General features: G+C 46.7%; 1 protein-coding gene across 1 annotated transcript in view; it reads left to right on the plus strand.

Moving 5' to 3' along the window:
- Positions 1-8,424: 8,424 nt before the first annotated feature.
- ST14 (ST14 transmembrane serine protease matriptase) overlaps positions 8,425-13,235 on the plus strand; it is a 35,378-nt gene continuing 30,567 nt past the window's right edge. Inside the window, exon 1 of the mRNA XM_075280124.1 lies at positions 8,425-8,595. Coding sequence (XP_075136225.1) covers positions 8,557-8,595 — 39 coding nt within the window. The 5' untranslated portion in view covers positions 8,425-8,556. The remainder of the gene's footprint in view (positions 8,596-13,235) is intronic.

The raw sequence follows: 13,235 nt of genomic DNA on the forward strand, positions 1-13,235 counted from the left end.
CCCTGCACGAAGAACTGGCCATTAAAAAAAAAAGGGGGGCCTGCAGTTCTCCGTGCAGGGATAAGTAGGGAGCTGATTGTGACTGGTTACCAACGTATCCCAGCAAGAGAGGCCAAAAACGCAATGTGAACACTCCTTTAAAGTGAAAGTCCTACCCCCAAACAGGCTGCTATGCTAGTAACATAGCAGCCTACATCATTATTAATACAAAGCACACATACCTTTGGAGGTATTGTGTGCTTTGTAGTTCTCCAGCTAAAAACTTATATATTATATATTATTGCCCCAGTTCCCTCTCCGCAGTGCCGCACACCCAATGCCCCAACAATCCCCCCTCTTCTAACATCTTTCCATTGCCCCCTGTACCCATACCTCCCAACTTTTGAAGAACCAAAAGAGGGACAAATTGTGCAAATTTAGCCCCACCTACTTTTATGTTGACTCCGCCCATTGATTTTTCATGTGCCCGCACACAGTATAATCGTCCAACAGTCACCCGTACATTATATGTCCCCCCTCTATCTCTCCCCCAGCTTCATATACACCCTTCATCTGCCCCCAGTTTCATGTCTCCCCCTCCATCTCTGCCCCCAGATTCATGTCCCCTCCATCTCTGCCCCCAGATTCATGTCCCCTCCATCTCTGCCCCCAGATTCATGTCCCCTCCATCTCTGCCCCCATATTCATGTCCCCTCCATCTCTGCCCCCATATTCATGCCCCCTCCATCTCTGCCCCATATTCATGTCCCCTCCATCTCTGCCCCATATTCATGTCCCCTCCATCTCTGCCCCCAGTTTCATGTCCCCTCCATCTCTGCCCCCAGTGTCATGTCCCTCCATCTCTGCCCCCAGAATCATGTCCCCTCCATCTCTGCCCCCAGATTCACGTCCCCTCCATCTCTGCCCCCAGTGTCATGCCGTCCTCTCCATCTCTGCCCCCCAGTGATATGCCGTCCTCTCCATCTCTGCCCCCAGTGTCATGCCGTCCTCTCCTTCATCTGCCCCCAGTTTCACGTTCCACCTCAGCGTACACAACATTACACTTACCTTCTCCTTCGTTCCCTCGCAGCTCTCTGCGCGCCTCTCTCTCACTGGCGCACAGTTGTAGACGCGATGTGACGTCATCACATCGCGACTACAAGGCAGTAGCAGCGGCGGCAGCGGCGAAGCGAGGAGCTGACACAGGTCAGCTCCTCGCTGCAGCCGCATATGTGTCAGCGAGAGAGGCACGCAGCGGCGAAGCGAGGAGCTGACCTGTGTCAGCTCCTCGCTTCGCTGCCGCCGCTGCTACTGGCTTGTAGACGCGATTGCTGAAGCAAGGAGCTGACCTGTGTCAGCTACTCGCTTCGCCGGCTACTGGCTTGTAGACGCGATGTGATCACATCGCATCTACAAGCCAGTAGCAGCGGCGGCGGCGAAGCGAGGAGCTGACACAAGTCAGCTCCTCGCTTCAGCCACATATGTGTCAGCGAGAGAGGCGCGCAGCGGCGAAGCGAGGAGCTGACCTGTGTCAGCTCCTTGCTTCAGCCGCGTATGTCTTCAACTCAGATCTGCGTCCTCTGGATGCAGATCTGAGTTGAAATAGGACATACAATGACTGCTACGGGCGCCAGGGGGCCGGCACACGGTGGCGGGCCAAAACCGGGCCCCCCCCATTTTTCAATTTGGCCGGGCCCCTGACGCCAGTAGTGGTAGTACTGGCCTATCGGCGGCCCTGCATGGTCATGTCGAGCCAGCTGAGTTGTTGGCAATTTATCACCTTCACTCTTTCAGGGGGTTGGAACAGGTCTCCCTCTGCAGTAAATAAACGGCCACTTCACTATGACATGGTTTCTGCCAGGGAGGTTACACCATTCCGTTCCCCCATAGAATGATGCTATCCAAAGCGTGTTTTTACTATAGAAACCTGAGTCGGTCACAATGCGTCACGTATAGGTAAGTATATGTGGCATAAGATGTTGCTAAAATCAAACCTGAAAACTTTATCACAATATCAAAATACATAAAAGTATCCAGAAAGAAAAGGATACCAGGGGACAAGAGGTCAATACAAACAGAGGGACCCACATTCTGAGAGGTATAATAGATCTACAATTACGGAAATAATTATTTGATCCCTTGCTGATTTTGTAAGTTTGCCCAAGTCTATCATTTTAAGGGTAGGTTAATTTTAACAGTGAGAGAATACAAAAATAAAACCCAGAAAATCACATGGTATAAATTTTATAAATTTATTTGCATTTTGCGCAGACAAATAAGTATTTGATCCCTCTGGCAAACAAGACTTAAAGGGGCTCTATCAGCAAAATTATGCTGATAGAGCCCCACATATGCGTGAATAGCCTTTAACCCCTTCCCGACATGCGCCGTAATAGTACGGCGCGTGTCGGGTCTGTAACTATGGCGACCGCCCGGGAGCCGGGCGGCCGTCATAGCCGCCGGGTGTCTACTGCTTTAAGCAGTAGACAACCGGCTCTAATGCCTCCGATTGGTCCCCGGACCGATCGGAGGCATTAACCCCTCCGGTGCTGCTGTCAAAGGCGCCGGAAGCGCCATTTTCCCGGCGGCGCATGGGCGCCGCCATTTTGGCAGGGATCGCCGGCTCCTGGAGCATGCTCCAGGGCCGACCCCCCGTTGCCATGACAGCCGGGAGCCTTGTTAAAGGCTTCCAGCCGGTCTGCAAATTCTCTCTTTTGCAGACTGGTGTATGCAGCCTGCAAAAGAGATGATGATTTTTTGCAATGCATTGCAATGCATTAGCATTGTAATGCATTGCATTAGTGATCAGACCCCCTGGGGTTCAACACCCCTAGGGGGTCTAATAAATTAAAAAAAAAAATAAAAAAAAAAGTAAAAAAAAATATAAAAAAATATAAAAAGTATTAAAAGTTCAAATCACCCCCCTTTCCCTAGAACAAATATAAAAGTAGTTAAAAACTGTGAAACACATACATGTTAGGTATCCCCGCGTCCGAAATCGCCCGCTCTACAAATCTATAAAAATATTTTTCCTGTTCAGTAAACACCGTAGCAGGAAAAATAGTCATAAGTGCCAAACCGCCGTTTTTTCACTGTTTTGATTCTGATAAAAATTTGAATAAAAAGTGATCAAAGCAATAACATTTCCCGAAAATGGTAGAACTAAAAAGTACACCCGGCCCCGCAAAAAAAGACGCCCTATGCATCCCCGTACACCTATGTATAAAAAAGTTACGGCCGTCGGAATATGGCGACTTTTAGAAAAAAAAATTTTTTAACACCGTTTTGGAATTTTTTTTAGGGGTCAAAATGTAAATAAAACCATATAAATTTGGTATCCCTAGAACCGTACCGAAACACAGAATATAGGGGACATGTCATTTTGGCTGCACAGTGAACGCCGTAAAACCAAAGCCCGTAAGAAAGTCGCAGAAATGCATTTTTTCTTCAAATCCACCCCATTCTGAATTTTTTTCCTGCTTCCCAGTACATTATATAGAATAATTAATGGTAGCATCATCAAGAAAAATTTGTCCCGCAAAAATTAAGACCTCATATGGCTCTGGGAGCGGAGAAATAAAAAAGTTATGGGGTTTAGAAGGAGGGGAGTCAAAAACGAAAAACGAAAATCAAAAAATGCCATCGGCGGGAAGGGGTTAAAAAGGCCGTTCAGGCATTGCTAATGTTATATTAAACTACCCCCCAGTTTTAAAATAATACCCTAAAAAAGAATATGATAATCATACCGTATTGTGCACGCTGGGCGGGCATGCACGGTCCAACGTCATCTTTAGCCACGCCTACATCTTCTTTCTTCTTGCAGCGATGTCCTCGGGTCCCGTCTTCCGGCGTCATTGCTTGTAATCCCGCGCCGGCACAGTAGCAGGGGAACTGAGCATACTCAGGGGAACTGAGCATACTCCTCGGGTCCCGTCTTCAATCCTGCGCCGGCGCAGCAGCAGGGGAACAGGAGGGTATATATACTGTACATACTTTCACCGGTGACAGGAGGGTATATATACTGTACATACAGACACCAGTGACAGGAGGGTATATATACTGTACATACAGACACCAGTGACAGGAGGGTATATATACTGTACATACAGACACCAGTGACAGGAGGGTATATATACTGTACATACGTGGACTTTAAGAAGGCGTTTGATTCAGTATGGCACCCAGGCCTGCTCCTGAAACTCCTAGAGAGTGGAATAGGAGGAAGAACATATGACGTCATCAAGAGCTCCTACACCGGAAACCAGTGCAGTGTGAAGGTGAATGGGAAAAGGACAGCATACTTCCAACAGGCCTGAGGGGTCAGACAAGGCTGTAGCCTGAGCCCAACGCTCTTCAACATCGATATCAATGAACTGGCTACAGCCCTGGAGGCCTCACCAACCCTAGGCCTCACCCTGAACAATCGGGAGGTGAAGTTCCTGCTATACGCTGATGACCTCCTACTCCTGGCCCCCACCGAGAAAAACCTCCAAGAAAGCCTGTCAGTGCTGGAAAAATTCAGCACCACATGGGCCCTACCCATCAACCAGAAGAAGACCAAAGTCATGGTATTTCAGAAGAAGGGCCACAATAAAGCCTCCACCACCCCACAATTCACACTGAACGGCTCCACACTGGAGAAAACCAACAGCTAAACCTACCTGGGGCTGGAGCTCAGCCAATCAGGAAGCTTCAAAGCAGCAATAGAAACCCTGAAAGCAAAAGCCTGCAGAACCTTCTACGCCATCAGAAGACAACTGTACCACCTCAAACCACCGGTGAGGGTCTGGCTGAAGATATTTGACACAGTCATCTCCCTGATCCTTCTCTAAGGCAGTGTTTTTGGGGCCCAGCCACCTACCCAGACCAGTCAAAGTGGGATTCCAGCCCAACAGAGAACTTCCACCTGGAGTTCTGCAAATACCTGCTCCATGTCCATCGCAGCACCTCCAACATAGCCTGCAGGACAGAGCTAGGCAGACTCCCCCTATGGCTCACCATGCAGAAGAAGGCGCTATCATTCTGGACACACATACAGGGCAGCAGCCCTGGCTCTTACCACCACTAAGCCTGGCTGAGCCACAGAACCCAGAGAAAAACTGGTACCCCCCAACCAAGCGTCAGCCATCTGCCAAGCCAAAACCCCCAACATGCCCTGAACAAGGCTCAAATAAAAGGAACCACTGAGAGAGACAAAGAGCGGTACATCGAGGAATGGAGAAGCGCAATAAATAACTCCAAGAAACTCACCGTGTACCAGTCACTGCAAAGAGACTACACCATGGCCACCTACCTGGAGAGAATACGCCACCCCAAACACAGACAGACCCTGAGCCGGTACAGACTGAGCGCCCACAACCTGGAGATGGAGACGGGGTGACACAGGCAGACGTACAAGCCACGGGAGAACAGACTGTGCCAGCACTGTGACCAGGGGGCCCTAGAAGACGAGACCCACTTCCTGCTACACTGCACCAAATACTCAGCTGTGAGGGCCGTCTACTACCAAAGACTCTCTGCCCACATCCCAGACTTCACATCTGCAGACGAGAATAGGAAACTCTACATCCTACTGGGAGAAGAAGAGACCACTGTGGAGATCGCTACCCAATACGTGTCCAGCTGTCACCAAACAAGAGGAAGATGAGACTCCACGGACTGTTATACCCCAAACCACTTGCCCCACCCCACCTCCCCATATAGCGGTCACCAACTAAGAGGAAGATGAGACTCTACAGACTGTTATACCCAAAACCACCTGCCCCACCCACCCCACCTCCCCATATAGCGGTCACCAACTAAGAGGAAGTTGAGACTCCATGGACTGTTATACCCCAAATCAGCCCCCCCCCCCCCCACTTTACTAGCTTTGACAATGCCAAATATCCATTCACACGTGCCATTGAAGCCTATTTGATTTGATTGATCATACACCAGTGACAGGAGGGTATATATACTGTACATACATACACCAGTGACAGGAGGGTATATATACTGTACATACAGACACCAGTGACGTAGGAGGGTATATATACTGTACATACAAACACCAGTGACAGGAGGGTATATATACTGTACATACAAACACCAGTGACAGGAGGGTATATATACTGTACATACAGACACCAGTGACAGGAGGGTATATATACTGTACATACAGACACCAGTGACAGGAAGGTATATATACTGTACATACAGACACCAGTGACAGGAAGGTATATATACTGTACATACAGACACCAGTGACAGGAGGGTATCAAATCAAATCAAATAGGCTTTATTGGCACGTCCGAATGGATATTTGGCATTGCCAAAGCTAGTAAAGTGTGTGTGTGTGGGGGGGAGTTGGAGTCGAGGGTGAGAGTATGGGGTAAGGGGGTGGGGGGTGGCTGATTTGGGGTATAACAGTCCATGGAGTCTCAACTTCCTCTTAGTTGGTGACCGCTATATGGGGAGGTGGGGTGGGGCAAGTGGTTTGGGGTATAACAGTCCGTGGAGTCTCATCTTCCTCTTGTTTGGTGACAGCTGGACACGTATTGGGCAGCGATCTCCACAGTGGCCTCTTCTTCTCCCAGTAGGATGTAGAGTTTCCTCTTCTTGTCTGCAGATGTGAAGTCTGGGATGTGGGCAGAGAGTCTTTGGTAGTAGACGGCCCTCACAGCTGAGTATTTGGTGCAGTGTAGCAGGAAGTGGGTCTCGTCTTCTAGGGCCCCCTGGTCACAGTGCTGGCACAGTCTGTTCTCCCGTGGCTTGTACGTCTGCCTGTATCGCCCCGTCTCTATCTCCAGGTTGTGGGCGCTCAGTCTGTACCGGCTCAGGGTCTGTCTGTGTTTGGGGTGGCGTATTCTCTCTAGGTAGGTGGCCATGGTGTAGTCTCTTTGCAGTGACTGGTACACGGTGAGTTTCTTGGAGTTATTTATTGCGCTTCTCCATTCCTCGATGTACCGCTCTTTGTCTCTCTCAGTGGTTCTTTTTATTTGAGCCTTGTTCAGGGCATGTTGGGGGTTTTGGCTTGGCAGATGGCTGACGCTTGGTTGGGGGGTACCAGTTTTTCTCTGGGTTCTGTGGCTCAGCCAGGCTTAGTGGTGGTAAGAGCCAGGGCTGCTGTCCTGTATGTGAGTCCAGAATGATAGCGCCTTCTTCTGCATGGTGAGCCATAGGGGGAGTCTGCCTAGCTCTGTCCTGCAGGCCATGTTGGTGGTGTTGCGATGGACATGGAGCAGGTATTTGCAGAACTCCAGGTGGAAGTTCTCTGTTGGGCTGGAATCCCACTATATATACGGTACATACATACAGCAGTGACAGGGGGGTATATATACTGTACATACAGACACCAGTGACAGGAGGGTATATATACTGTACATACATATACCAGTGACAGGGGGGTATATATACTGTACATACAGACACCAGTGACAGGAGGGTATATATACTGTACATACATATACCAGTGACAGGGGGGTATATATACTGTACATACAGACACCAGTGACAGGAGGGTATATATACTGTACATACATATACCAGTGACAGGGGGGTATATATACTGTACATACAGACACCAGTGACAGGAGGGTATATATACTGTACATACATATACCAGTGACAGGGGGGTATATATACTGTACATACAGACACCAGTGACGTAGCAGGGTATATATACTGTACATACAGGCACCAGTGACAGGAGGATATATATACTGTACATACAGACACCAGTGACAGGAGGGTATATATACTGTACATACAGACACCAGTGACGTAGCAGGGTATATATACTGTACATACAGACACCAGTGACAGGAGGGTATATATACTGTACATACAGACACCAGTGACAGGAGGGTATATATACTGTACATACAGACACCAGTGACAGGAGGGTATATATACTGTACATACAGACACCAGTGACGTAGCAGGGTATATATACTGTACATACAGACACCAGTGACAGGAGGGTATATATACTGTACATACAGACACCAGTGACAGGAGGGTATATATACTGTACATACAGACACCAGTGACGTAGCAGGGTATATATACTGTACATACAGACACCAGTGACAGGAGGGTATATATACTGTACATACAGACACCAGTGACAGGAGGGTATATATACTGTACATACAGACACCAGTGACAGGAGGGTATATATACTGTACATACAGACACCAGTGACGTAGCAGGGTATATATATCCTTACATACAGACACCGGTGAGTGGCGGTGCTGTACATATTAGGAGGGTGGTGGTTTCCCGGCGGGGGAGGGGTGGGTACAGTAGGAGGGAGAGAGGACATTCTCAGTTTCGCTCCCCCCTCTTTAGTTTCTGTCCCTCTCCTGTGGCCGCTGCGCTCATTCACCTGCAGCAGGAGGCGGGGCCGCTCTCATCACATGACTGATCCCGGCCGGTGACACACCTGGGCAGGGGGGCTGAACTGCCACTGTCACGTGATTCCTCCCGGGGCCGAGGACACACCTGGAGATTCGTACCTGAGAGGAGTCGCAGCCTTATCGCAGTCGGAAACCTAAAGACTTCGGGAGCAGCAGAAGCGCCACAACCGCCGCCAACATGAAGGAACCGGACATCAAGTACAACAACCGGCCGCAGGTAAGAGCGGAGCTAGGGGTGTGCCCGGTGTTTCCGTGTGTCTCCCTGTCAGTATTGGGGCTGGCTACTGGAGCGATCTGCTACCCTCTGGTTTGGTAGAAAGTAACTGCACCTCCCATTATAGAGCGAGTGTCCGGGTCTAATGAGAGGCGTAGTCAGTGCAGCTCTCAGACTACATAGGTGTACTATGTGTGACTACTGCCCCGGCAGACACTGCAGCATTGCTTATCTTCTCTCTTATCCTCTGTACACATCTCCAGGATTCCTTGGGGTTTCCATTATTCACAATTATGTTGTGATCTCTGAGAGTTACTGGGTTATTGTATGGCTCATGGGTGACTGAGTGTCAGCTCTTCAGTCCATTGTCTTATTTGCCACAAGATTCCGCAGTATATATGTGCACACGACTGTCCACAAAGTGTCCTGTGTCTTCCCGCTATACTTCACCTACCAATAACCAGAAATAACTTGTAGAAAAACAAACAGCGAAGGGCGGAAAATGTATGACGCTAAAATGGATGATTCACTGTATAGAACTCTGTTTATTTTAACGTAGACAATCCTCTGTCAGCTAAGTTTCTGTTCACACCTGTGTGTTACTTATGGTGGTGTTTTCCGTCATAGTAGCAAAACAACAATATAATGGAGAGTCTGATCCCTGACATGACATATAGCCATATACCAGCAGCGCTCAGTGCACCTCATTGACTGTAAAGGGCGCCGTCAAGTTTCTATTATAAGATTATTATAAGTTTCTATTATAAAGCTTTACGTTTTTACCGGATGAAATAGCAGAATACAGTACGTGACTCTGTTATGCCCAAAAGTCAGAACTTTTCATTCTACAAGGACTGCACTGGCCCTTTAACTTCGTGTTGTCTTCTATAACATGAAGAGGGTTGGTTTGTTTACATACATTACATAGTTGTATATAGTCTGTTGCTCTCTGTTATCAGCCAGTCATTACCTCTTCTGTCATGTTTGTTTTAGCAAATACAGTAATTGCATTCCCTATAGATAGAACTTATGGAACCTAGTTTCTCATAAGTCTGATGAGCTGTTCCTCTGTGATTCCTCCTGGATATATGACTAAATTTAGAATGGAATGTTACCATTTGTGAAGTGGGAATCCTTACATAATGTGTCGCTGTCCAATCAGTGCTGACAGTATCGTACAGTGTAGTGACACACCCTTGTGTCAGAGGGAATGGTGGCATCCAGTTCTCCCATTCATTACAAGGGTTATGTCACTAAAAGTCTTTATACTCCATCCAGAGTATAAAAGATCCAATAATTGGCAAGACCCCCACGATCCGCAGAATGGGGGTGCTCCCCCCCATTGCAATTTCAGGTTGACTATAGGCCTGTTGCTTGGTGGACAGATGAACTCCGGGCTCATGCTAGATAGGTGAAGTACAGCACTTGACTATTTCTGTCGCTCCTGTTGAGGTGAATGGGCGCTCTGTACACCAAACACACCTAGACTCGGCATGGCTATGCTCAGGCTGAATTTGCAACAGGGGAAAACGTCCCCTGTTGTCTGGATCGTGGGAGGCCAAAAAAACTGTAATTCTTCAGTGGGATGGTTAACAAGAAGCGCAGATCTCTAACTACTTTACCACCTTATTGGTCATCGATGCATTTAGGAATGTGACGTTGTGGGAACATTCACTCCTGAACACTTCAGTTCAAGTTGTCCATCTACACCTACTGCTTTGTCTGAAAAGAGAACCTTGATGCTGATATGTGCGCACTTCTTTATGGAACCGATAACCATCAACGGATTCAACACATGAAGTGTTAGGCTATGTTCACACAACGGAAAATAAAGAGCATCTCCTCTTCATTTTCTGCCACCGTATTTGGCCGTGGTCTAGCCGTGACAGAATGGTGCAGGACATCTGCATTCTGTTGTGGCTTTGCACTGCTGTTTTGGCCCAGATGAATGGACCTAATCAGCAGGGAGTCTTGAGATGCAGAATCCGTGGAAAGATCGAGCAAGACGTTTTTTTTTGTTTTTTGTTTTTGTTTTTTTTTTCTGCTGTGATCTCTGCTTTCCATTGTAAACAATGGGGGGCTGAGTCGGAGGCCCCCAAATCCACGGCAAATTCCTATGTGTGAGTGTACTTTTAAACCTTATTCTGTGGACTGAATTTTTTTATTATTTATTTATTGTTTAATCCTTTATGGTGCTTTGCTCAGTTTGCAATCCAAAGAAGCTAATTTGAAGCAGAATATGATGCGCCTCTTCTTCTTCATATGGAACAAGGAACAGAATGGGAGGGGAAAAAACTCATTAAGTTCAGTATGGCACATTTATCAAGCTACTGAGGTTTTTTTTTATTTTAAGTTGTGCCTTTTTTTAAACTGTAACTTTTATAAAAATTTTGTTTAACAAGGTATGTAATAATAAAAACAGAGAAACAGAAGTAGAATATGTAGCCAAAGGCAAACTGCCACAACATGTGTCCAGCACACCAACCATCTAGGAAGAATGCAAAAACAGTTCAAATGAAAAATAAACAATGAACAACACTGAGGAACTGACAAGGAGAAAGGGGGAAAAGAGAGTCAAAGAGCTTGAAAAGTGCAATATTTATCCCAGGCTGACCACACGGCACCGAAGGCCTACACTCTATGGCTGCGGGAGGCGTTCAGGAGCTCCGTGCTACGGACATCTTTCATGCAAGCAATGAAGTGAGTGGGGAAGTTTTCCTCCAATGAAGAGCAATTAACGTCTTGGCGGCAGTATATAGGAAAAAATTATTTGGAGGTCTCCTTACCCAAATCTCTATGGAGGAAATTAAGCAAGTAATTTAGGGGGGTCTAGGGGAACACCCTGTATAATAAGAGCATCTGTAAGTAGTTTGACCTCCCTCCAAAAGGGCACAATCAGTGGGTACTTCCAGAAAATATGGTATAGTATACGCACCCCCACCTGGCAGCGACAGCAATGAGGGAATGAGAATGAAGCAAGGTGGGGAAGTTGTGCCTTTTAATGTGGTTGGTTGTTGTTTTTTTTATGTTATGCTGACCTCGCCACTTTTTGTTGGAGCAAGAGGGCATAACCTAAATGGGGAGCATAAAAAAAAAAAAGTCGGGTCAGACAATAGTAAAACGAGGCAATAGTACTTTTTTTTTTTTTTTTTTTTTTTTTTTTCCTTTATAGCAAAAGGGGCAAAGTACACATACCTTATTAAGGTGCATTGAAACGAACACAACCGCTAACAAGGTGGTGCGGCGACAACGCAAATGGACACCACAGAAAAACTAGTTTAATAAAAGGCGCACTGGCGAAAAATATTGCAAAGAAGGCCCCCTCCCGTGGGTCTATGTGCCATCATACTCTGACTACATTATAGATGTTGAACTTGTATGACACTTTATTTATCTGAGTGCGTCCTAAGTCACACTAACTGTAGTGGACTACAAGTCCCAGTTGTCACATTGTTAGCTGCAGTGGTGAGAGTGCTAAGAAAAAGGCCAGGCCCACTGGGAAAGTTTATAGGGATTGTGCAACCTGCTTACACATCATATTGTGGCTTCATTTTATGGCGGTCATTACCTACAGGAAATTGGCTGCAGCACAAGATCTGCAGAGCATCACTTCTATGGGGCATGTTGTTTGTTAGTATTGATTTGGTCACTGTCTCAGGCCCTGATCCCAGGAGCTTACAATCTAATCTTTCTGTCTCATACCCTTGGGGGGGTAATATGTTTGATTTATCTCTATCTAGATACACTGTAGCGCCCAGCTGTCATAGACTCCTGAATGTTCTGCACTGCAGTAGACAAACCTCTATATAACTAGTCAGATTTGGTGCTTCTAATACTTGGAGTGTTTCGTGATGATTTATGGGTTATGCCGCGCTGCTTTTCTCGAAAAGTTGATTCGAATCATTGCCTGGAAGTGACAGCTGGGGTCAACTGTGATATCTTTGCCACAGCACTCTTTCCTCAGAACCTTGTGCAGATGACTCATGTATGAAAAAGAACTATTATTGGCAAATAGCTTATGGTTGGGTCGGTCATCTGGCCCTGATTTCTGTGTCTAGATCTATGCAGTATGTCTATGACTGATAACGTCCAAATGTGGTATTTACAGAGCAATAATGGGAGTCAGATGTGACTCCATTTTAGGAGATGTTGTAAAAATGGAATTCCTGCAGCATCCCTGAGCTGTGTCTGACTAAGGTCTTATTCACATGCCAATGTATTGCATCTCTGTTTGTAAGCGACAAGCAGGAGTAGGTTGAAAAGTTTCTGTAGTCTGCCCTCTTGAATTTGGGTTGCACATGTGACCGTGGCCTTAGGAGTCTTTTCAGTGGTCCGTGTATTGGCCATATTTCCTGATTCAACTGGCAGGAATCTATTATTTGTTGATGTGTAATATAATACTGTAAGATTCAGAACTACCATAAGGCTGCAAGCCACAGTAATTCTGCAGTTTACGATAAGGCACTGAGGCTGTAAGTTCACAGGAGCTGAAGTTGGACTGGGAAGTACGACCGACTCACAGACCTTTTGCCGCCATTTGAAAGGGCTCTCATGATTCAGCAACATTGATAACTTCTGAAATATAAAAAAAATTGAGTCTTCAGTAGTTGATTCCTTTTTTAATGGCTATCTAAAATGATGAC

This window comes from Leptodactylus fuscus, chromosome 6 (genome assembly GCF_031893055.1).
Source record: "Leptodactylus fuscus isolate aLepFus1 chromosome 6, aLepFus1.hap2, whole genome shotgun sequence".
In the NCBI taxonomy this organism is placed as follows: domain Eukaryota; kingdom Metazoa; phylum Chordata; class Amphibia; order Anura; family Leptodactylidae; genus Leptodactylus; species Leptodactylus fuscus.